Source organism: Castor canadensis, chromosome 15 (genome assembly GCF_047511655.1).
Source record: "Castor canadensis chromosome 15, mCasCan1.hap1v2, whole genome shotgun sequence".
NCBI classification, from domain to species: Eukaryota; Metazoa; Chordata; class Mammalia; order Rodentia; family Castoridae; genus Castor; species Castor canadensis.
Window position 1 is genome coordinate 82,602,356 of NC_133400.1, and position 25,687 is coordinate 82,628,042.

Consider the following 25,687-nt stretch of genomic DNA (forward strand, 5'->3'; position numbering starts at 1 on the left):
CAATCCTTTTTTGCATCATGCAACGGATGCCACCGCTCCCCGGGTTTGCAACCCCCCACCCCCTCCCCCGAGACCAATCATTGCCGCGCTCGGGCCTGCACAGCGCCCCCGCCCCCTTCCCGGGCCGCACGCAGCCACCAAGCCGCCCCGGCCGCGGCCCGCCGCCTCCTCTTAAAGGGAGGTGGCCGGCCTTAAAGGACCCTCGCACCCAGCCGGCGGGACCGCGGCGGCCCGGTTCCCGCAACGGCCGCGCCCAGCTAGGCCGAGCCGGGCCTCCGCCGCCGCCCGGAGCAGCATTTTTATTCAGGCGACGCTTAAGGGAACCCGGCGCGCCCGGTGCATTGTGGGAGCGCCGCGGCCCGTTTTCGGGAGGAGGCGGAGGGCGCAAAGCGAGCCGGTAAGCGGCGGGCCTGGCGAGGGGGGGCGAGACACCAGGCTTAAAGGGGAATTTCGGTCCGCAGGCCCGCGGCGGCCGTTGCAAATCCCCCTCCGGGCCGCCCGGGACCGCCGGGGAGCCGTGCACGGCGGCCCTTCCAACCCTGCCTGGAGAGGGGCAGAGCCAGGGCTTGGTGGGGCCGCTTTAAAAAGAAGCACCGCCCGCGCCGCCGCCGCCGCGCGAGGCCGGGGAAGGAGGGAGGAGGAGGCGGGGAGGAGGCGAGGGGGAGGGCGGCGGCGGCCACGCAGGGGTTAATCTTTTCTGCCGCCGACATTTTTGCGCGCGGCGGAGAGCCAGCCCGGTGTCCCGGGCGCGGCGCCTTGGGCCTCCCCGCCCCCACCCGGCCCGCGCTCCTCAGGCCCCGTGGCCGTCGCGGGACCCAGGCTCGGGGACCCGGGGGCCGCGCTCGCTTTGGCGCCCGCTTGCCCCCGCACCGTGGGCCGCGCACTCCCTCTCGCCGCGGGACGGCCCGAGCCAAGCCGGGCATGGCGCAGTCGACAGCGCCGCGCAGCCTCTGCCCGGCCGCCGGCCAGCGGCGCAACGCCTCACAAAGAGCGTGGCCCAGGCCTGCGGTGCCTTTAAAGGCGGCAGCCTGAGACTTAAGGTGTCCCCGACTAAGTGCGGTCCTCCGCCTGCGCCCACGGGCCGCATGGAGAGCGCCGGGCCCCAACGCGCACGCCGCGGTGCCCACCCTTCTGTGCACGCGTGGGGCCTGGGGGCTTGCGGGTAGGTAGGTACCGGGCGGGGCCGGGGCGCGCGCCCTACGCTTCGCACCGCACCGCACGCGCGCATGCCCGCCCGCCGAGCTCCGCGTCCCGCGCGCGCGCTCTGTGCCCTGGATTGAAACGTGCCCAGGAAGGAAAGGGTTAAACGTTATCTTTAAATATTCATGTCATTGTTTTAAAGGTGTAAACATGTGGCCGCGAGGTCCTAGTTGACTCTTAGAGTGCAAATTTGCTCTCCACTTTCTCCCCCCAAGCCCCCACTCCCTTTCTCACCCCCTTCTCCCACCACCAAGAGAATTTTTTTAAAAAAATGTAAGTTGAGGTTTCTTTGAAATCGGGATGTAAATCTGTGACTTGTCTCTCATTCTGCTTGGAATTTTAAAAAGGGCTGAGCGTCTTGTGATGGAAGGTTTTCCACCCCCTGTCCCCCAAAGTGTGGGAAAACAAAAATCGAAAGGACGGTAGTTCCCAAAATTACCCCCTCGCCTGTGGTCCGGTAGGAGGGGGATAAGGTTTGGAAGTAGGAAAAGACCTGGATGCCTCTTGAGTTGAATTTTTTTTTTTCCTGGTAGAGGTGAGGCGGTGCTAAGTGCAAGGCAGCTTTGTCATGGAGTTTGCTAGTTTTGTTCCATGTCTTTCCAAGTTGAAGTGCTATTCAGATCCTTTCCAAACTAAAAAAGACTCTTGTCTCTAACTTCCGTGTCCCCGGTGCACTTTGGGGGCTGGTTGGTTTCCTGGAATGGGGTGTGAAATGCCTGTCTGTAGTTTCCTGCTGAAATCATCCCGCATCCCAAACATGTTTTTGTGACGACGGTTTGGATTACTGCCCACACTCGGGCTTTGTGAAATTTATTTTAAATGAGCAATGTGCCTCCCAGGGGATGGAAAACTCTATAAATGGAATTATGTTCTTAATCATAAATTTTATAGGGGAAACTGACCCTAAAACTTGGGGTGTCTGTAACTCTATGCCCAATAAAGTATCAATCTGGAGGTTTGTAAACCCCAGGAGCACATGGTTTTTGCTTTAGCTGGAAGGCTTCAAACTTAGAACAGCTTTTGTTCCAAAAACTTTTTTACGGTGGTACCCAGCACTGTAAATGCTAGTGATTTGTATGTTTTAATTTACTGTTTTAGTTCTGTAATGAATGGTAATGAGCAGCAGGATATTTTGTCAATGATGTGTGTACTGCTTTGTTGGGCGGGATGTTTGCTTTCTAGGAAACAGCACTGCATTAAAACATCAGAGAACTTTCCAAATGCTCTGTTGAAGAACACAAGACTTACTTTGTTCTACAGTCACTGAGATTGTTAAATTGTGTCCTTTACGGAGGTCTCCTGTTAGTTTCTGGGTGTGTTGTGTACTGGCTCAAAAGGAAAGATGTTTTTCCAAAATTAGGATTTAGCATCTAGGGAATTTCATGAAATGAATCTGTATAAATGTCCTATTCTGCAGTTTCTATTAGGTGTTTTTTTTCCGTGAAATAGCAAAAGATATCAAAGGTTTTCCAGAAGAGTTACTTTAGCCAAGACCTGTACTATCTAAAACTGTACTGCTTCCAGGGTGACATGTGAAGTCACTGGCAGTGCTGTTCTCAATACTGCACCCTAGAAAAACCTTTGGGACATTGTTCCTTCGCAGGTGGTATGGGAGCTTGCTGGCTTTCATAGCCACCATTATAACCACACTCCAGATGACAGACCTTCCTATTTCTCTGTGATATGACAGTCCCTTTTTAGAATGATTTATTCCAGCTTATGCATCACCATGAACAAGTTATGCCCCACCACTGTTTCCCCTGGTCTTGGTGATTTCAGCTCTTGGCAAGTAACAGTTCAAATTCTTTTAACCTAGTCTTTGTGTCTTGGTGATACCAGGTGGATCAGAAGTAGAAAACCCAGCTGATCGTGAGAGAGGGAGGGGAGGGGCTGAACTGTGAGGAGTGTGGGCCCCAGAACCATGTCTACGCGGGAGTCCTTTAACCCGGAAAGTTATGAATTGGACAAGAGCTTCCGGCTAACGAGATTTACTGAACTGAAGGGCACAGGCTGCAAAGTGCCCCAAGATGTCCTGCAGAAGTTGCTGGAGTCTTTGCAAGAAAACCACTTCCAAGAAGATGAGCAGTTTCTGGGAGCCGTCATGCCAAGGCTGGGTATGTTTGTAAACCATTATTTCTTTGATACTTTGTGATCCAGAGGTCTGGTCAGCTGGACTTCTCCCCTGTTGCTTGTACTTTTCAATTTCTGTGAGGAGGATTCCAGGAGCAATCCAAATGGAAACTGTTGTGTTAATGTAACTTATTTAGAGGAAATACTTGAAAAGGATCAAGGCATGGACTATTAACAGTTGTTAAACTATCATTACAGTACAGGAAAAGCATTTTTTACCCACCCCCCCCCACCCCCCCACCCCCCCCCCCCCCCGTGCTGGGGACCGAACTCAGCACTTGCCAGGCAAGCGCTCTTCCACTGAGCTAAATCCCCAACCCCCATTTTTTACCTTAAAGTGAGTTTTCTGGTTAGCTGAGGATTGAGCAGAAACTCCTTTTTCCTAAAATGATTTCTGCAGTGCTACACTCTCTTCACTGCCCCAGGGACAGAAGGTGGTGACTGAAGCATCATGGGCAGGATTTGGAGAGCAGTGACAGAGTCAGGGGATTAGAATCCCCTGCAGTATGCCTCAGTGAAAAGCTGGGAGGAGGGGCAGGATGAATCTGTGCTTAGCTCCCAGAGTTGAGGGCAACACTTTATCTTTACTAAATTCCAGATTTCCAGTTTTCCTTTTCTCAAGCATAGAACTCAGAAATTCTAGGATCTGGATTGTTGTTCATTGGTGTTTGATGTGTGGATTACTAAGTACGTGATGCAAGATAGTGATCATTTTGCCTTGGGAATGTTTAGTGTATCCTGGGGGTTTGGCTATCCTGTAGTTACAGGGTGACTTGATGAGCCTTCTTGTATAATGCCTTACTTCATTTAGTTTTGCCAATTACTTTACTGTAGAGTCCTGTCTTGTACCTTCTTGGTTTTGGGCCTAAGGCTTTCAGCCCCAGTATGTAAAACAGGTGATAAAAGCAGACTTGCTTTGGTTGGGAAGGAAGAAAACTTATCCCACCCCTTGACTTGTAAAAGTCCTAGGAGCTCAGTTTGAAAACTGTTCCTCTCCTCTTGCTGAGGAGAAAGAGTAATATGAAGGAAGTGGATTTGATGTCAATGACTTGTTGAGAATGAGACTCTAGGGGCAACTCTTAACAATATCAAGAAAAATCAGCTACCAAATGATCAACCAAACAGAGTAAAAACCATGGATAAAGTGATAATTCCTCTTCATAGCTTCCCTGTTGGTCTTTTTGAGCATTTGGGCCTGCCCTCTGCTCAAGCGCCCCTGTGGGCCTGCCCTCTGCTCAAGCGCCCCTGTGGGCCAGGTCAACATGCCTCCCAATAGCCTCAGCTCAGGAAGGTGGGACAGAGCTGGAGTTGGGATGTGAGACTTACATCTTCCAGTTTCTCCAGTCATCTTCTCTTGGCCTTCTGCTTTCTAAGTTTGTTTGCCATGGAAGTGGGGAGAGGAACCACTTTGGCCTTCAATTATCAGGAGTGTCAGAAGGGGCTGATAGATGTCTGATAGCCAGGGAAGAGCAGGGAAAAGCAGGTGGAATCCAAAGACCACTAGTCCAGATACAGAGAGCTTTCAAGAAGTAAATGAAACTGAGCTTCTCCCAGGAAAAACACACATCCCGTAGATTTGAATTCATGGAAATCCCTGGGTAGACAGAACCCCAGGTGTCAAGCCAGTGTATACTGAAAGAGGTGGAATAGGAAACCTTCACAATGAAATGGGTGTCTCAGTAACCAGAGCTTTGCTTTGGAATCGGAGCTAGACTCGTATCCTGCTGTAGTAACGTTGCCATTCAACTTTGTGTACAGCACTAAATAGTTTCCCAGTCTGTAAAATTGGACAATGTACTTACTATATGAGATTGTAGTCAGTACCAAAACATTTCTGTGCATGGGTGCCCTATGTAACACACATGTACATGTATGCATACACATATGTGTATATTTATCTGTTCCTAATTTCCTAATTGAATGTCATATTTTCTGAGTTCTAAAATGTTATTAATTGAAGGATAAGCCAAAACAGCTTTTAAAGGTATATACACTTGCTAGATGTAATCTAACTAGAGAAGTGTTAAAATAAGCGTGTCTTAGGGCTGGGAATGGTTGGCTATACCTGTAATCCCAGATTCTCAGGAGGCAGAGGTCAGGAAGATCTTGGTTTGAGGCCAGCCTGGGCAAAAAGTGAGACCCCCCCCCACTCCCATCTTAAATAAGCCAGGCATGAAGGCACACACCATAATGGGAGCTACATGGGTCGTATAGGTTGGTAGATCATGGCCTGAGGCCAGCTGCAAGCCAAAACATAAGACCCTGTCTGAAAAATAATTAAAGCAAAAGGGCTGGGGGTGAGGTTCAAGGATAGAGTGCCTGCCTAGCAAGTGTGCAAGGCCCTGTATCAAACCCCTGGTGTTCAAACCCCAGTATCACCAAAAAAAAAAAGGCAGGAGGATAGCTTAGCAGTGGGTACATCTGTTGTCTGATACTTGTATCTGTTACGTGTAGGTCACTGATAGTGGAAATATGAGTGGGTTGTTTTTCTTGATGAAAGATTTTAGTGGTATAGGAAGCCTACAATTAACAGATTTTTCAGACTGGTGTTGGAAGCTTCAAGGCACATGGCCTATCTCAGGCTTACCCCTTCTCTGTTCCTTCAGATTTGGGAGACGACTTCTAAACCAATTATCATAGACTGATGCTGACCAAAAGAAATAGATGCAAACCACATAAGTAATTTCCAATTTTCTAGGACTCAAACTTTTAAAAAAGAATCAGGTGAAGTTAATTCTAACATTTTCTTTAACTCAGCATATAAAACATTATCTTTTCAGCACACAGAAAACATTACTGCGATGTTTGGGTTTTTTGGTACTGTATAACTTGTGTCTGTTTTACACTTCAGTGCATCACTTTGGAATAGCTACACTTCAAGTGTTCACTAACCCTCATGGCCAGTGGCTTCTGTGTGGGACGGCACAGGCCCTCACTATTGTGAAAGGGAAGATGTGGACAATGCGAGCTGCTCTTCAGCCCAGGAGTCATCCATTACTGTGATGAAGTAGGAATAAGCTGAGCACAGCAGTATACAGATGTAATTCCAGCACTTGGAAGGCTGACACAGGAGGATCAGAGAGTTCAAGGCCAATCTGTGCTACATAATGAGACCCTGTCTCCAAAAAAAAAAAAAAGATTTACAGCGCACATATATGTATATATATTTTTGTAATTTGAGAGTACTAAAATGAAAAGCATTTAAAGCTAGCATTCAAGGCTGGCAATGTGACTCAAATGGTAGGGCGCCTGCCTCGTAAGTACAAGGCTCTGAGTTCACACTCCAGTACTGAAAAGCAGCTAGCATTCAGCAGCTATTTATACCTCTTTCAGTAGTCTTGAAGTTTAGATAGAAATGCAAAAGAAAATTCTATTATTGTTTTCCAGAGTGAATAGTAATATACTCAGAATAGCCAATTGTTGGAATTGTCACTCTAAAAAAACTGAGTTAAGGTGTGGTTCATGCCCTCTTTCTGCTTATGTTCTAAAGAGCACTGTTGTGAGTCTGTGCACATGTGCTGTTATTGTCCAACAGATGAAACTGCGCCTAAGCCAAGTGTATTCCATTTTCTCCAGTTTGTTAGTCTCTGTTCCCCAGCTGGATCTTACAGGCATTTCTGTTTGGCTATCTAGTTCAGTAAAAAAAAAAATCAGCTGTGTCTTTTTATTAAGGTTGGTTTTATTTTTGCATTAGTAATAATGCAAAATAAATGCAATACTAGGAAAGAGAAAGGGCTGCAGTGGCCAGCTGCAGTGATGTAAGATGAGATGCATGTCCCAGCAATTTTGCTTCTGTACCAGTGTGAGAAGTCCTTTCAGTGGGATTCTGGTGTGAATTGCTTGTTTGCTTTGGAGTTCCAGTTTTACAGGGTATAATCCACTTGCTTCCTTTTGCACTTCATCCTGATGTTTTTTTGTGCCTTTGGCTGTTTGGACTGTGCAGTGGAAATACTTCCTAAGAGGGTACAAGGGCATCCTTTTGAGGATGTACCAGTCAGAATTTGCAGCCTGCATGGTAGGTGATTTTCATAGAGATTAGCATACTGTGCTGAGTCTTTATGCTATCAACTATTTAGGAAAAGAAAATTCTTTCTAATTAGCCTATCAGCATTCCATACTTTCTAAATATTTAGGAGTAATCTTTAATAAATTGAAATACTTCTCTCAGGCTCATTAAGCAATTTTCTTTTTAATGGACAAAAGGTAAACTTAAGGCCAGTGCCTGTTTGTAGTATGTTAGTAAAGGAGGCATTTATGTTTTTCACTAAAAGAATGATGGCTTTTAAGAGCTTTTCTTAAAAAGTGCTTTTGGGAGGTCTGGCACAAATGGATTAGATAAATGCTAGGGTCTTTGTGGATGTGCTTGGTTGGACGTTGAAGTTCTGACTTTGTCCTTTGCCATTTTCACTTGACTAAAATATAATAGTCACAATAGTATTTCCTGCATAGGTAGGAGGATTGTGGTCCAAGGCCAGCCCCAGGTGAAAACTCAAGACTATCTGAAAAATAAAGCCAAAATGGGCTAGGGCATGGCTCAAGTGGTGGAGTGCAAGGGCCTGAGTTCAAACTCCAGTATTGACAAAAAAAGTTTTATTTGGAGCATCACTAATATTTAAAAGTTGCACCATGTTGAAGTTGAGTCTTGATGACCAGCATTTTTATTCATACTTTCTACCTTAAGCTGGTTGTGTTTCATATTTATTTCAGTTATGCTTCTTGATAGGAAACACATGACTTCATTGGCAGTCTGGAGTTTCCATAAATGTCTTATACTGAAATATTCTTTCCAAAATGTTGATCGCACAAAATAAAATGGCTTTCTCCCTTGTTTTTGGACATTTCTGACTTCCATCTTCCCAGGCATTGGAATGGATACTTGCGTCATACCTTTGAGGCATGGTGGTCTTTCCTTGGTTCAAACCACGGATTACATTTATCCCATCGTAGACGACCCTTACATGATGGTAAGTTTGACCTAAGTGTTTTTATAACTGGAACTACTTGTGCATTTGGTTTTGGGTTGTGGCTAGGCTTTTCTGTAGTTTTTGGTTTCTGCCTTTGCAATGTCCCAGTTACACTACCTCAGCCCTTCCCCATCTTCTGCCATCACAGCACTTGGACTGGTTCCCTGCTCATAATCAGTGGTGTGCATGAGGCAAGTAGAGCAGGGGATTCCGTTCCTCTGCTGCTTTTGTACTGCAGTGTAATTGAATCTCCATAAGAACATCTGTTTTAAAAGAGTGCTATTGACTCAATTTTCTGCTTTCTTTCTTGGTACCTTTCTTCCTTTGACATTTTTATAAACTGCACTCCTGTGCTAAAGATGTTGCTGTATTCTGTAATAGTACTAATTCTAAATATTTCTGTCTGGAAATAAGGAATTTAGCATCTACCACATCTAGACTTCTTGAACATTTATTCTGAAAAATGTTAGAATATATTGGTTCCTACCCACCCAGCCACCTGCATGCCCAGCCACCACTGTATTACCTGCCTCTGTGTTCAATATGTACCTGACCACTAAATTAAAGTTCCTAGCCACTGATTGTGCATGGGCTGTGCCCAGTTGTTCAGTGCGTGTTTGCAGCCAGAAGCCCTTCAATCTATTCAGCCTTTAACCCCATTTCTCTACCAAGAACTGCCAATGAAGAGGTGAGACTATATATCCCACTTGTTATAAAATATCAGAAGTCCTTCCTGTGTGGCCAGGACACTGGGATCAAGCTGCACTAATAGCAACTTAGGCCATGATGTAGCAAAATGGGGGTTCACCTCTCAAGTGCCAGGTACAAGTAAACAGATGTTTAGGAACCAATCAAGATTCCTTCCTCACCTTCATCTGTTTGCTCCAGTAGAGCAACACTCTTGAGACATGAGCCAGGTGAGCCATACCCAAGTGTCCTATGGACCAGGTGGCTGACATGATAGAACCAGAATTCATCTTTTTTTTTCCCCCAACATCTCTTTAAAGCATGTGAAAGCCCACCGGAAATTGCTGCACGCACGCACACACACACACACACACACACACACACACACACACACACACACTTATCTCCAGGTTGCAGACCACCTACCTGTTGGCCTTGCTGATTAGGCTTGGTGGTGTTGGAAGTGGGTCTGCAAAAGTTCTTGTCTGCCAAGAATCATAAGAACATAAAAGAGCAATTAAACAGCCATTGGAAATGATAATACTGCCTTGGAGTTTGGTTATCCTTATGTCACAAGAAAACTTGTCATTTTCTCTTTACTGTCTGTAAAAAATATAGTATCGATACTAGCAATTTAGGTTTTGAAAGATCTACCACAGCAGTAAAAATGCTGCTACATTTCTCTTGCAGGTCCTCATAAAATGAGATAGTTTAACTTTTGTTCTTTAGAAAACAATCTGACTCTAAGCTTGTATATTTCTTATTTCTTGTATTTATTGTTTCTCAAGCAAGATGCTTTCCTATTTATTTCTTACAGCCTTAAAAAGAAGGTATAAAAAATTCTTACTACAAGTACATAAAAATGGCTTCCTTTTCTATAACCAATCAAGTCATTGTTTTTAGAATCTGTTTAGGATAAGTGACTGTTTCCAAGTTAGCTTTCGGGTAATTATTTTCAGACTTTGTCACTCCCTGGCTCTTTTCCCTAGACCATCAGTACTAACCATGCTTCACTTCCTGACACATCCCACTCTTCCCTGTAAAAGTCAGGCTTCTAATATTCAGAATGGGAAAGAATGAGTAAATTCTTTGTTCTGCACAAGCAAGAGGAGGAGGTAACAGGAGTGTCTGGGAGAGTGAATGGCTGGTGGTTCTGAGATAAGGAAAGGTAACCAGTCTGCACATCTAGGAATGGAGGACCACGATGTGTTTGTGGTACCCTTCCTGGAAAGCCCCGAGTTCTCAGAGGCTGCCTTGCCATAGGCTTGATCTTTGTCTCTATGATGGAAAGTCCCTGCTTGTCCTTTCTCACCTTTCCCCTCTCTTCCCAGGGCAGGATAGCATGTGCCAATGTCCTCAGTGACCTCTATGCCATGGGGGTCACAGAGTGTGACAATATGTTGATGCTCCTTGGAGTCAGTAATAAAATGACGGACAGGGTAAGTAGGAGTGCCCCATCCACTCACTGGTCTGTGTTGTCTTGGTTGTGTCATTTGACCTGGCTGGACTTCATTTCCCATCTGGGAAGTGAGGAACCCACACCGTGTGGTTTCCAGTATTCCTTCTGGATCTCCACTTTTGGGCAGTTATTGGTAAATTAAAATAAGAGCATCTGACCTTCCATCTCTTCATTTCCACCACCTGCTCCCTCCCTCTTTCAGGTAGACTAAAAGCTAGATGTTTTTGTGTATTTGGTTTTATAAAGTTTAGACCACAGTAATAGTAACTTAGTGCCAGACCTATGGATCAAGTACTGCCTTACAGGTCCAGAACACAGGACACTTAGAGGACCAGGCACCCTCTTTGCTGGTGACTGGGGTGTCACTGATTAAGGCTGGGGCCATCACATGTTCACATGCTCACACTTCCGTGTTGTCACCTGGCAGTTCTGTATCCTTACTCTCTGTGAATTCCTACTTAGGTTATCTTTGACAGTTACTTTTTGTTCCCTCTCTCTCCCATGACCACCACACTCCACCCTACCCCCCACTAAAAAAAAAAACCAGTATGCCTTGCTTTACAGAAATCTGAGGTTTCAGTAGGCACCCTCCCCCATTCCCTTCCGCCTTCTCCCCCTCCCCCTGCCAGCAGCATGTGCTCTGCCCAGTTGTACCCAGTGTTCTCGGAGGCTGTGTGTTGCACATTGCCATCAGGGCCCCCAGCAGTCTTCCCAGGGAGGACAGATGCCGTTCTCAAGGGCCAGCGGGAAGACTGAGTTCTTTTTTTCTTTTTTTGGGTGGGGGGAGAGTGCAATTTTTTTGGGGGGTGTGGTGGGGAAGTGATGGGGCTGCTGCTGGATTGAACTAAGGGTCTCCTGCTTGCTCAGCAAAAGCACCCCAGTCCTTTTGCTCTTTAGTATGCTTTTCAGGTAGGGTCTCTCCGTTTTTCCTAGGTCAGCTTCAAACTGCAATCCTCCCACTTCTCCCTCCTTAGTATCTGGGATTATGGGTGTGAGCTGCCATACCCAGCGAGAGCTGATTTGACTTGGGGCCAGCCCTGAACATCCAGTGACATACTAAACTCCGTACTCCTCTCTTGTCTGAGCTTCATTGACATTGTAACCTAGAACATCTTCCAGCATTTGATAACATGGTTACACAGTGAAATACTGCCTAACCTTTGCTACACCCTGTTTGTCAGTTTTCAGTTCCTTTAGGAGTTTTTGATCCTCTTTATAACTAAAGTGTGGAACCCTCTTTTCTGGGTTTTGGACAGAATTATGTGACTTTTCATTTGTGTCCTTTTACACTCTAGGAAAGGGATAAAGTGATACCCCTAATTATACAGGGTTTTAAAGATGCAGCAGAGGAAGCGGGGACCTCTGTGACAGGTGGCCAGACAGTGTTAAACCCCTGGATTGTCCTGGGAGGAGTCGCAACAACTGTCTGCCAGCCCAATGAGTTTATCATGTAAGTTGGTTTTTGTTCATGTCCTTACTCTTCTTCTCTGTCTTTAAGAATAGATGCAGTGGGTGTCACTCACTTACCTACAACTCACCCATTTAAAGTGCACAGTTCAGTGGGTGTGCAGTATTCACAGAGTGCAGCCATCATCAGAGTCAAGTTTAGAACATTTTCCTTATCACTGTAGTAATCACTCCCTGCTCCTCCTATCCCTGTCTTGGCTTATTTCACTCTGCATAATATCAGCATACAAATTTTATGGTTCATATATTTTGTAGCATGTATCAGTACTTTTGTCCTGTTCTAAAGACTTTAGGATTTTTTTCTCTTTTTCAGTCAGGGTCTCACTATATAGCCCAGGCTGGCCTCAAATTTGTGATCCTCCTATCTCAGTCTCCTGAGTGCTAGAATTACAGGTGTGCACTACCATGCCCAGCTCAATTTTAGATATTTTAGTTGGAATATAATTCACCTAACAAAATACCACATAAGACGTAATTCAGCATTTTAAAGTGTACAGTACATGGGTTTGGTTGAGTACAATGTTGTGCAACCATCACCACTATCAGGTCTCAGAACATTTCTGTCATCTCAGAAAGTGAGCCAGCATGCGTTAGTCACTCCCAGTCCCTCCTCCGGGGGGTCTGTGATCACTGATGTACTTCTCACCTATAGAGAGGTGCCCGTGAACATTTTCTGTATGTGGGATTGTGCAATATATGGTGTTTTGTATCTGACTTCATTCACTTAGCATAGTTTTTCAAGTCATAGCATGGATCTGTGATGCTTTCTTTTCCATGGCTGAATTGCTTGGATATGCCTCGTTCTTTGTTCACTGTTTGGTGGACCTTTGGGTGGTTTTTCCTATGATGAATGATGATGCTGCCGTGAGCACTCACGCGCAGGAGTTTTGGGTACACACGTACGTTTCTCTACGTCCTCCAGAAGTTATTTTATTGCATTGTTTTGATTGGGCCCATCCTGGTGGATGGAGGTGGTCTCCTGTTGTGGTTTTTGTTTGCATTCCCTGGATGACTGGTGATGTTCCTGTGTTTTCTGGCCAGTTCCCTGTCTTCTTTGGAGAGTTCCTTAACACAAGCTGTCACTTTCCATATTTGATATCTTGTTAAGAAAAGCCACTCTCATATTTTCTGAAAGTAGCAGAAAGTCCATTTATGTTTTGTTTGAATAGTCACTGATAAGCAAACACATCGCAAAAAAGGGCTGGCAGAGTAGCTCAACTGGTAGAGTGCCTGCCTAGCAAGCATAAGGCCCTGAGTTCAAACTCCATTCCCACCAAAAAAAAAATTTTTCTAGGAATCACTAAGTCAGGTGTTGTGTAGTGAATTCTGAAAACCATCTCTAGCTCGCTCTTCAGGGAGGCTCCATGGCAGTGGGTAGCATGTTGGGCTCCCCACCTGTAGGCCAACACAGTGGGCTGATGGGCTTCTTGTTCTTCCTGCTCTACTTAATGGGTTTAACCTTATTCTTACGAGTAAGGTTGAGCATGTTTTCAAATTTGTATCTTCTGCCCATTTTTTTAAGTGAAAGAAGCTGGGGTTTCCTTTTAAGGACCTAACATCAAGGCTGTCTTTTCTAACAAAGAGGCATCTGTTGTCTTAGTAGTCAGACTTTCCAGTTAAATCCTAAAGTCTTTCTCAGCGTCCAGCTTTCTAGTGGAAGAAGAGCACTGTGGTAACAGAACTGTGGAGGAAAATGATAAAGCAAGCTTTGATGCACTTTTTTTTTTCCAAAGCATCTTTACTTTATTAAAGAAAATGAACCTGAACACACACCCAATTAAGACAACATCCTCTGTACTTGCATTTTTCATATGAGCTCACAATGTCAGGTGTTTGAATGAAAGATGAGTTTTGTTTAAATCATAAGCCTGTCTGCCATGAGAGTCAGGAGTTACATTCTATCAAATACCGCCCACAAACTTAAAATACCATCAAGGCTTCACGCAGCTAAGTTCATCTGGATTCATGAGTTGTCAGCTCCAGTGTACAAGGGCTTACCAGCTTTCTGGTATGGCTGAGCCAGAATTGAAAAGTACTTTACCAGACACAGTGGCACACGCTTACAGCTACACAGGAGGCATGTGTAGGATCGTGGTCCTCTGAAGCATAACTAAAGCAAAAAAGGTGGGTTCCTGGGGAGTGTGGCTCAAGGTCTGCCTGGCAAGTGCAAAGCCTTGGGTTCAAACCCCAGTACTGCCTCCTCCCCCCGCCAAAGAAAGATATTTCTGTCTGAAGGTCTAGTTTTTGGGAAAAGAGTTTCTTTCATACTGTCACAGAATTACATTGTTCAAAGCTGACAGTAGATAACAGATGTTATAGGTTGACCAGGGCAGCCAGGTGTTGGTTCTGAAGTCTGTGCCAGAGTACTCTTACATGGACTTAGCCAAGGATTTCAGTAGCTTGAATCAGATGACCAAGTCCTGACGGTGAGCATGCAACTGCAGTGGCCATTTTCCTCTCAGGACTGCCTTTTCAGTGTTTGCCGCCTGTCTTTAAGACAGGGACCACCTAGCCATTGGGCACCAGGTAGGAAATGCAGTCTGGGTATGAGAACCTGAGTGCAGAGATTACCAGAACACCAGACTCAGATTCCAGCCAAATTCCATAACCTCAAATCCCACTGAGTCTCTACTGTGGAGGGAACAGTAAACACACAACTCAGATCAAACTGTCAGTCTTTGAGAATTATTTTTGCCTCAAATATTTTGAACTCTGGTGGCTATAAATTATACACTCATCTATAGCTGAAAGGAAATGGGGCTGCTGGAACCTCTGAAGAGTGAATGACTTGATTCTGTGCAAACTTTTATCGAGACAGGGTCTAACTGTGTAACCCAGTCTGGCCTCGAACTCACAGTCTTCCGGCTTTAGCCTTCTGGGTGCTGGAATTAGAGTGTGTACCACCATGTCCAGCTATATCTTTTTAATAATCTATAGATAATTGACCCATGTCTACACCTGTGAATGCCACCATTTTCCTTTTAGTACTTTGTTCCGGCAGTAGCCTGAGTAGCAAGGTGTGTTTCTACTACATGTGGTAATTAGCTTAAATTGAAGTACAAAAACAGACAATTGTTAGAAGAATTTTTTTGCTCCTGTTTCAATACTAATAAGCTTATGGCCTCAGTTAGTTTGACTAGAACATGCTCTTTTCCTTTGCTTTAGGCCAGACAATGCAGTACCAGGGGACGTGCTAGTGTTGACAAAACCCCTGGGGACACAAGTCGCCGTTGCTGTGCACCAGTGGCTGGATATTGTGAGTACAGTGCTGCTCATGGTGGGGGAGGGGCTGTGGTGATCTGCGTGAGACAGTTTGAAAGTGAGATCCTGAAGTTTTAAACCAGGGAGTTGAATATCAGTTAAGTCCTTAAAGACACCCTAGAGTTGTCCATATTCCTCTATTACATGAAAGTCTCGTCCTGAACCTGTGAACAGGAGCTCCAGTGGCACAGTCCGTTAGCTCGGTACTTACGTGAGTGCTCTGAACAGATAATCCCTTACGTGGAGCTTCAGAGATTTCTAAGGAATTTGGGGGCAGGGGTGGCTTTGTCTGTTTATTGGGCCCCTGAGGTAGCTTTGTCTTTCACATCTTGAACATCACTAAAAAGTAATATAAAGGAGAATTCTGGGAAGTGTGAAAGGCTCAGCTACTTGGAAGACAGAGATTGGGAGGATCTCTGTTTGAAGCCAGCCTGGGCAAAACAGTCACAAAACCCAACCTCAACCCATGGCTGGGTACAATAGTGCGTGCCTGGAAGGATCTCAGACCAGGCCAGCCTGAGCATAAAGTGAGACCTTATCTTGAAAATAACCAAATCGAAAAGGGCTGGGGTGTGACTCAAGTGTTAGTGTCTGCCTGGCAAGCATGAATTCAACGCCCAGTGCCCCCCGCCAAAAAAAAATATTGGAAAAGAGTAACACATAACTTTATGTTATTCACCAACCAGTATGTCTTAGCTTGATCTAGCAGAATGAGAAATCCTCTAAGGCTGCCACATTCTTTGGTGATTTTTTCCCTCCTTACCCAGTGATATAAATCAGATTGGACAATCCATGGGGCTGCTGTCCAGTGTGACACCAGGCCTGCATGTCCAACAGGGGAGCTGGGAGCAGGCAAGGCAAATGATGTCAAAGATGAGGGGTTGGGATCTGTCTAGTCTCCCAACCTCAGCTTGACAACACCTTTGCTTTTTTTAAACCAGTTTTTTAAAAATGCTCAGAAGCTATAAAGATCAGAAACAAACAGAGTGTATTGTTTTGGAATCTGTATTATAAGAATACTATGTTTGGAAAGGCAGGGACTGGCAAGTACAGACGTCAATGTCGCTGTTACTCTTGGGGAGACGGGTAAGGAGATGGGGGTGGTGGAAGGTGTTGCCAGAGTCTAGTTCCTGCACAAGGGCTGTTATTGAGCTGTGTTTGTTTTGTGGTGCTAGGGATCAAGAGGCCTAACACATGCTAGGCAGGCTCTCTATCCCTGAGCTGCACCCCCATCCCTTTGGATTTTTCTTCCCCCCGCCACAGTGTGAGGGATTGAATGGAGGGCCATCCTCAGCTCTACCTCTTGAGCTGTGCCCCAAACCTTTTGTTTGTGTTTTACGGGTTTTTTTGTTTTGTTGATGGAAGGAAACAGGTTTATTCAAAGCTCTAAAGAAGACAGAGGAGACACATCTCAAATTCTCTGTCTCTGTATTTTTAAATTTTTATGTATTTACTTTTGGTGATATCTGGGTTTGAACTTAGGGCTTCATGCTTGCTAGGTAGGTGCTCTATCGCTTGAACCATGACTCTTTTTGCTGTGGCTGTTTTGGAGATAGGGTGCTACTTTTTATCCAGGTCGGCCTGGACCACATTGCTCCTATTTTATGCCTCCCATGTCACTGGAATGACAGGTGCATGCCTAGCTTTTTCCTTTTGATCTAAGGTCAGACGCTTTTTGCCTAAGCTGTCCTGCAATTGTTAAGTCTCCTACTCTCAGCTTCCCATATAGCTTGGGTCATAGGAGTGCACCACCATGCCCAGCCACTGGTTAAGAAGGGTCTCACTAACTTTTTGCTCAGGCTGGCCTCAAAGCACAGTCCTCCCAATCTCAGCCTCCCAAGTTAGGTAGGATTACAGGCATGAGCCACCAGAACCCAGCTCTGTATTTTGTTTTTGAAATAACATCTTACTACCTTTGCCCACACTGGCCTTGAACTCAAGATCCTCCCACCTCCACATCCAAGTAGATGAGATGTGCCTCTACATCTGGCCCCCTTGGATAAACAAATAAGGAAATGCATTACCAGGGCAATTAATGGGCCATGATAACAGTGTACCTTGAACCCACCTTCATGGTGCTGTGTTCTTGGAAAACAAAACTGAGAACCTGGAAATTGTACCTTATGTCTGTAATCCTAACTAAGGAGGCAGAGATTGGGAGGATTGCTGCAGTTCAAAGCTAGCCTGGGCAAAGTGTCATGTTCCAGGTTGGTCTGAGCATAAATCGAGACCCTGCTTGAAAAATCATGCCAGGTGCTGGTGGCTCACGTCTGTAATCCTAGCTACTCAAGAGACAGAGATCAGGAGGATTGCAGTTCGAAGCCAGCATGGGCAAATAGTTCACAAGACCTATCTTAAAAATACCTAAAACAGAATGGCTGGTCAGTGTGTAGGCCCTCAGTTCAAGCCCCGTTATCACACAAAAAACAAAGTCAGAAAGTAGAAAGGGCTGGGGACCTGGTTCAAGTGGTAAAGCACCTGCCTAGCAAACACAGTGCCCTGAGTTCAAACTCCAGTGCTGCTCAGAAAAAAAGAAAATCAGCCTAAGGAAAGCAAAGGAAGGGCTTTGTCCCTTTTATGATAAACTTTTTGGTCACCCACAGCTGTCCTCAGCATGTACGTACTTGAAGTATCTTTCACATCCATTTGTTTTTCAAGACAGCTTCACTCCAAGATTCAATTTAAGTCAATAAGAGCATAACATGAAAGATGGAAACCATCAGCTAATAGGAGAAGTAGAGAGGAAAACCAGGACACACAGGATTATTACTAATGTGCCAGAGCAAAACACTGCAGCCTTGTGTTCACGTACCTCGTACTGCCTGTGTGGTGGAGCTGTGTCCTGCTAGGTTTGCGTGGTCAGTAAACTGCAATACTTGATGACAGGAATGGCATGAACAGAAAAGAGAACATGATGGTAGGTCCAGTGTACTCTGAAAGTAAGACTCACATTAAAACTAGATTAATACACCTCCCCAAAGCTGGGATGAAACCCAATGGAAGAGGGAGTGCTTAATATGTAGGAGGCCTTGGGTTTGATCCCCACCACAAAATATGAACAATGTGCCCCAGAAGATGCCTAAGAGAAAAGGTGCTGTTTTTATCAGAGGTCAAAGGAAAGATTAATTACGATTTCCCTCTCTGTTCTCCCTCACCTGTGTTCCTATTGTTAGCCTGAAAAATGGAATAAAATTAAGCTGGTGGTAACCCAGGAAGACGTGGAGCTAGCATACCAAGAGGCAATGGTGAACATGGCGCGGCTCAACAGGACAGGTACAGGCATGGGGTATATGCTCCGCGGAGCGTGGGGCAGCACAGGCTTAGTTGGCCACGTATAGTTACAGTTCATGTTGATTTCACACCCCCTCCACGGGCTTTCCTTCCTTCCTAGCTTTCCTTCCTTGAGAGCTGTTGTTGGCTGAGAAATGTGCCACGGGCTAGATTTGCCTGGGGCCTGCACCATCTTCTCTTGATACCTGCTTTGCATTTCATAGATCACTAATGGGAATCTGAAGTCAGATTGTTCCCTGTTTATGATGATTCCAGTCACAGTTTTTCAACTTCATGATGTTGTGAAAGAAAACAAGACACATTCAGTAGAAACCATACTTTCAGTTTTTAATGTTAATCTTTTCCCAGGCTAGAGATGCACAGTATGACCTTCTCTTGTGTTCTCCTGCAGTTCTGGGCAGTAGCAGCAAGCCACCGCTCCTAATTCCCACTTGATCATAAGGGCAGACACCCCTGTATGGTGCACTCTGTTGCTAAGCTATCATATTTGGTAGGTTAGGTGTGTTTAATACATTTTTGAGTTGCAGTTTCAACTTACAGTAGGGTTATCCCATAACCCCATTGTGAATAGAGGAGCATCTGAATATTGTGTGTTCTCAGCAGAAAAAATAAAAAACAAAATAAAATGTGGCTTGTAGCTGCTGGAGTGGCTCGAATAGTTGAGCACCTGCTTAGCAAGTGTGAGGCCCTGAATTCGGACCCCAATGCCGCCCAAAAAAAACAAAACAAAAAATGTAACTTGTATTAGAAAAAAAACTTGCCAAGGGAATCACTGGATGAAGTTTAATATCTTATACTCACAGTTTTTATTTATATTCACATGTGTATAAGGAAGCACCAGTTAAGTGTTTTATAATTAAGCAGGAAGCACCTCTGCTGGGTCTTTGTGAATCCTCACTGTTCCTATGCCAATGGAACTATTTCTAGAAAGTATCTGTGTAGTTTGCTCTGTGTAACGGATTTAGAAGCAAGCTGACATTTAGTATAGAAATGTTGACAGTCTGGAAATACCAATTGTTCTATTTAAGGACTTGGGTTGCATAGCATCCTATGTTAGGACTTTGAAGGTACTTGAAGATGAAGTTCTAATTAAACATGAAGTTTAAAAAAGTTCTAGAGCCAGATGTGATGGTATGTACCTGTAGTCCCAACTTTTCGGGAGCTTGAGAGAATCACTTGAGCCCAGGAGTTTGTGACCAGCCTAGGCAACATAACAAAACCCCTCTCTCAACAATCAGAAAGTCCTAAAAAAAGAGTCACTCTTAGTTTCTTGGGATTATGTGAACCAGCAATTAGAAATGTATTTGAAAATACTTTCTGTGTATTTTCTCTTCTCTGCAGCTTCCCCAAGTGACTTTGATCCAAATATATGTAATGCTTATATGAAATGTTCAATTGTTGTTGCTTTTTGTTTGGTTGGTTTTTTTGGTGGTACTGGGGTTTGAACTCAGGCCTCAACACTTGCTAGGCAGGTGCTCTGCCACTTGAGCCTCCAACCCCAATTATTAATATTTTTAATAAAATATTAGTGTTGACCTGGAGGATCTTAAAAAGATTTTAAAGTTACTTTATTAAAAATACAAAGAAGATTTTTCTCAACATCTGCCCTTCCTTAAATTTTAAATTACATATTGAATAGAAATAAACAACTTCATAAGGTAAAATTATTTTATTAAGGAATGACAATGCATCTCCCTGAAAAACAGAACATGATCTTGGGGAGCCCAGGTGTCTCCAGTCCCTACTCCTGTCTCAATTCCTGCTTAGGAATAGTCATTGAATTTTATCTTTATTCTCTTGCATTCTAAATTATTTTATTATTTGACTTTGTGTCCTTAAATAAATAAATTATGGCTAAAATCTAGACCACTGACAACAGCAAATGCTGACAAGGCTGTGAGCAGCAGGACTTTGATTCCTTTTAGTGGGAATGCATCATGGTGCAGGCACTTCATTGGGCTGCCAGCTTCTGACAGGACTAAACTACAGGATGCCACAGCTGTGCCCTTGATTCTTACTTAAAGGAGTCCTCACAAAAACCTCCTCACACAGGTGTGTAACACCTTTGTCCATGATTGCCAGCACTTAGAAGCAGACAAGACGTCCCTTGAGAGGACAAACTGATAAACAAACTGGCACATCCAGACAATAGAATATCATTGAACAGCAAAAAGAAATGAGCTATAAAGCTATGAAAAAACCCAGGAGGACCCCTTTCTGCATATTGCTAAGTAAAAGAGGCCAGTTTGAAAAGACTACATACTGAGCAGGCACCACAGCTTACACCTGTAATCCCAGCTACTTGGGAGGCTGACATTAGGTGGATCATGTTTTGAGACCAGCTTGGGCAAATAGTTCATGAGACCCCATCTCCAAAATAACTAGAGCAAATGGACTGGAAGTGTGGCTCAAGTGGTAGAGTGCCTGCTTTGCAAGTGCAAAGCCCTGAGTGCAAACCCCAGTCCCTCCAAAAAAAAGAGAGAGACTACATGCTATATGATCCCCAATATATGACATTCTGGGAAAGGGGAAACTGGGAGACAGTAAGTAGGTCAGTGGCTGCAGCAGTGCTGGGCAGGGGGAGTGATAACAAATGGAGCACAGGGTTTTCACGGGAGTGAAACGACTCCTTAAGAAACTGTCGTTACGCATTTGTGAAAATTCCTAGAATTGACACAGTGGACTGTGATGTGCATTTTAGTTATTAGAAATGAGCAAGTTTGACTCATCAGATGTACTGTAGTTATGCAAATTAATATAAACACAGCTGGGGAGGTGGGGCATGGAAACTTTCCTGCCCTTTAACCCAATTTTTCTCTAAACACAAAATTGTTCCAAAGTTTATTACTTTTTAAAAATCAAAAACATGAAAAAAGCAGGCTGTGTGTGGTGATTCACAGCTGTAATCCCAGCACTCAGAAAGTTCTAGCCCAACCCTGTCTCTGGGCTGGCAGAGTGACTCAAATGGTAGAGCAACTGCCTAGGAAGCGTGAGGGCCTGAGTTCAAACCCCAGTACTAGCAAACAAAAAGCAAAAACTGACCATCTCAAAAATAAATAAATAAAATTTTTAAAAAGTAAGTTTTCAGGCAATTCATCTCTAGTAAGAGTATCTTGATTTTTTTTTTTTAAGCCAGGCATTTAATAAGTCCTGTTCTTTAGAGTACTTTTTTTGTTGTTGTTGTTTTCGAGTGGTACTAGGGTTTGAACTCAGGATTCACACTTGCTAGGCAGGCATTTTTACCACTCAAGCCATACCTCCAGCCCTTAGAGTAGTTTTGAATAGGTTTTCTTCCATTTGATTGAAGGTGCTGATACTTTCCAATTGGTTTAAATTGAAATGAGAAATGAGCTTGCAGAACTTCACTCTGGTTTTGTTGATTTTATGATACAGCATTGTCATTATATATGCCGTCTGCCTGACAGATGAACAATTTTAAGGTCACCTAGTGCATGAGGCGTTGAGATGAGGAAAGATGGCTTTTCCTACAGTCTCTGCTCTGTGCTCTCTCAGCTGCAGGACTTATGCACACATTCAATGCCCATGCAGCCACCGACATCACAGGCTTCGGGATTTTGGGCCATGCACAGAACCTGGCCAAGCAGCAGAGGAATGAGGTGTCGTTTGTGATTCACAACCTTCCTGTGCTGGCCAAGATGGCTGCCGTGAGCAAGGCTTGTGGAAACATGTTTGGCCTCATGCATGGGACCTGCCCGGAGACGTCAGGTATGGGGGTCTGGGGCCCAAGTCTGAGAGAATGTCAGTGAGGCCACGGAAAGTTCCAGGAGAAGGACACAGCTGGGTGCGTGGACATGTCCCTGCTGTGCATGAGGCTGCTCCAGGTAGCCCTGCCACCTGCCACCTCCATCTCCTGTGTGCTGGGAGCAGGATTTTGCGTGGAGTGTTACGTTCTCCTTTTTGACGTAGGGATATGGTGACACTGTGGCATGGGGACAGTTGGATTAAGAGAAGTCATGACTCAATTCTCATTAGAAACACTGAAGTAAAGTGTAATACCCAGATCTGTATTTTTAACTTGAAAAAGTGTCTGAAATTGTTTTTAAGAGTGAAATAGTATGTTGTGTTTCAAAGTGCCTTTTTCTTCTTTTCCCTTTACCTTGACTACTCTACTTCACCTTTTAGGTCTCCCTATGTTTTTTAGTTTCTCTTTTATTTCTGTTTCCTTTCCTTTATAACTACTTTTATACCCTGGGGTATAAAAGTCTGGTCTGGAATGGGCCTGGCTCCCTGGATGATTCTGGTGTGTGGCCAGAGGTGGGGACCACAGAGCCCTGCCTGTGTCAACCCTTGTGTAGTGACTTGGGATTTTAACACTGCCAGCCTTTGTAAGGACCCTTTAATTTCCTACTTAACACAAACTAACATTTCTAGAAGTAGCTCCAGTGGGGCAGAGATTTTTCCTGTTGGCTGAGTAGCTGACTGGAGCAGTGTCTGCCACCTAGTGGGCACTGAATTAATGTGGAGTAAATTAGTGAATATTGCCAATCACTTAAATTTAATTCCTTTATTTGGAAATGAGGAGTTTTAAGGCTGGGAATGTGGCTCAAGTTGTAGAGCACTTGTTAAGCAAGTGGGAGGCCCTGAGTCCAATCCCCAGTATCTCCAGAAGAGAAGAAAAAATGTATAGTGACGCAAGCCTGTGATCCCAGCACTTGGAAAGTGGAAGCAGAATTTTGAGTTTCAGGCCAACCTGAGATGAGATATGTAGAGAAGTGAGACCCTGTCTCAAAAGAAGTGTTTGCTGTTTTATAAAAGTAGAGTACAGTGTGTATATCTTTCCTGATCATGTTCTCCTTACTGGCCTGGCTGCTAGAAATAGCAATGAAGTTTACTGTGTTTTATGCTTTTTGCATTTTAGAGATAATGAGAGGACTAAAGCCTAGATACCATGTAGTATATGCTGTTTCGTGAATCTTAAATTTAAAAGAAAAAAAGCATTCTTGGTAAGATGGGGATCCACATAGGGAATCAGATTGAAAAGAAGAGCATTTCTCTTCTGTTGGCAAATATTTTTTTCAGTGTAGCATGGAAAAATATCTACCATAGGTTTCTAAGGGTTCGAACCCCTTACTCTACATAGTAGAAAATGGTTCAAATAGGTCATTTTCAGTTTAATGTTTGTTGTATGTCTGGGTTTTGATATAGTAGGAAATTTACCAAAAAATTAATATACAAAATAGTTCAGGCTTCTTAGATTAATGAAAAGAGTAACTTGAACAGATTTGGTTAAACCTCAATCTGTTCAGAAGTTTTTTTAGGACATTCAGAGAAACTGTTCTCTGCTCTTAATGTGACCACTGAAGGTAATTCTTTCTTTTCCTTTGCCAGGAGGCCTTCTGATCTGTTTACCACGTGAACAAGCAGCTCGGTTCTGTGCAGAGATAAAGTCCCCGAAATACGGCGAAGGCCACCAAGCATGGATTATTGGGATTGTAGAGAAGGGCAACCGCACGGCCAGAATCATAGATAAGCCCCGGATCATTGAAGTTGCACCACAAGTGGCCACACAAAACGTGAACCCCACACCTGGCGCCACCTCTTAATCTAGACAGAAAGAGCTATTTGGTTTTGTTTTTAAATAGATCTAATTCCTTATCATCACTTCAATTAAAGACTATAAGAACAAAAATCTCATTGTGTCTACACATCTGGTGACCTTAGGTCGGTTTGTGAGTGGATACAATTAATAAAATGAAATCCATGGCCTTCTTTTCCTGTTACATTAACTGAAGATGCACCCAATCTTGGCAGCTTCTGAGTTGAGAATTATATTGTTATCCAATACTGTTGATTCATTTTGAATCTTTAGACACGTATCTCTTTGCCGCATAGGCTCTTTCTAAAGGTGCTTTCACACAGGCACAGGCATTACTGAGAGTAGTGTCACACAGCAGTTTGTCTTTCATTTTATGTATATTTATCATAGCAGTGTTGGATGGTATTCTGGAAAGAGAGTTGGTAAGTGACACAATGGTCTCCCTGTAGTGAGAGGGTGCGTGCTCCTTGAGTCTGGCTTGTGGGCCAGGGCTGGTTCTCCTGTAGTGCGGTCAGTTCAACAAGGCACAAGGCAGGTGCTTCGCTCTGCATGGAGAGCACTTGAACAACAGAAGAGGAATTTTCTTTCTTTTTTTTGTAGCCTCCTGATATTTACAGTACTATCATTAACTGTTTCTTTACTTACAGCAAAAAAAGGATACTTTTTGCAGTGTAATTAGATGTTCTATAGTGCAACAAGGAATTGCCTTCCCATAGGGGTTCATGTATAATACTCATTTGCAACTCAATATATAATTACGCAAATAATTTTTAAATATAATCAATAATAAAGACTGTTCTGTGGATGGTAGTGTTTAATACGTTTTATATTTTGTATAGTGATTTTAGGCCTTCTGTTTCTTCAGATCAGCGCTCGTTAGCCTAATCTTAGCATCACTTTCTCCTTTGCGCCAGTACCTTTTTTGTGCACGCTTTTTGTGGTCTGTGTTAAAAATCTGCATTGCCAACATTGCAGCTCGAATTTAAACTTGTTATTCAAATAAATATTTAATTTTTTAATTGCTCTTGTATAATCAGATGCTCCTTTTAGTATTATTTTAGAAGCATTGGAGGGTTTTGCCTAAAGTACAATTTATTGGGGAAAACTAGATTTTAGTTTTATAAAACTTTTAAGTCTTTCATGGGACCTATATTTTCTTGAATTAAATTTTGTAGTTCTAGAACAAATAGGCAATCTAAAAAAGTGTTATCTGTGTCACTTAAAAGCAGAGGCTTCCTTATATTTTAACCTACTAAGCAGTTAGGAGGGATTCCCATCCTTAAGCACAAAGGCACTGAGACCTCAAGTGTATCTTCATGAGAGAAAAGCACCTCATCTGTGCAAGTTTCTGAATGCTCCCTGCTTTCAGGCACCAAAGCTGAGCTTCATGAGCCTTCCATCTCTACCACAGGAAACCACAGCAGGGCACATGGAGCTCCCTGGAAGGAAGACGCTGCTGTGTGGACGTGCCCTCCCGGAGCAGTGGCGTTAGGCGTACATAGCTGGACCTGAAGCCACCCAAGTCTGGCAAGCAGTGCAGAGGCTGCCCAGAAGGGACACTAATTGGACATTTTATAGAAATTTATACAGATGTTGGTCCTCAAAAGCTACACACAAGTGGTCTGCAAAATAAAATGTTGGAAACCTCTGAGTACAGAAAACATACTGTTG

General features: G+C 44.1%; 1 protein-coding gene across 5 annotated transcripts; it reads left to right on the forward strand.

The window, feature by feature from the left end:
• Positions 1-143: 143 nt before the first annotated feature.
• On the forward strand, positions 144-25,677 carry Sephs1 (selenophosphate synthetase 1). 5 transcript variants are annotated; one of them, XM_020169229.2, is made up of 9 exons: positions 144-397; positions 3,040-3,314; positions 8,191-8,294; positions 10,313-10,420; positions 11,736-11,890; positions 15,073-15,163; positions 18,342-18,441; positions 21,973-22,185; positions 23,809-25,677. In XM_020169229.2, the coding sequence occupies exons 2-9, from the start codon at positions 3,122-3,124 to the stop codon at positions 24,021-24,023; spliced, it is 1,179 nt and encodes a 392-aa protein (XP_020024818.1). In that variant the 5' UTR covers positions 144-397; positions 3,040-3,121; the 3' UTR covers positions 24,024-25,677. The 5 variants fall into 5 exon arrangements, with proteins under 5 accessions (XP_020024818.1, XP_020024817.1, XP_020024819.1 ...); XM_020169228.2 differs by lacking the exon at positions 144-397 and adding an exon at positions 794-1,166; XM_020169230.2 differs by lacking the exon at positions 144-397 and adding an exon at positions 794-1,162.
• The last annotated feature ends 10 nt before the right edge of the window (positions 25,678-25,687 follow it).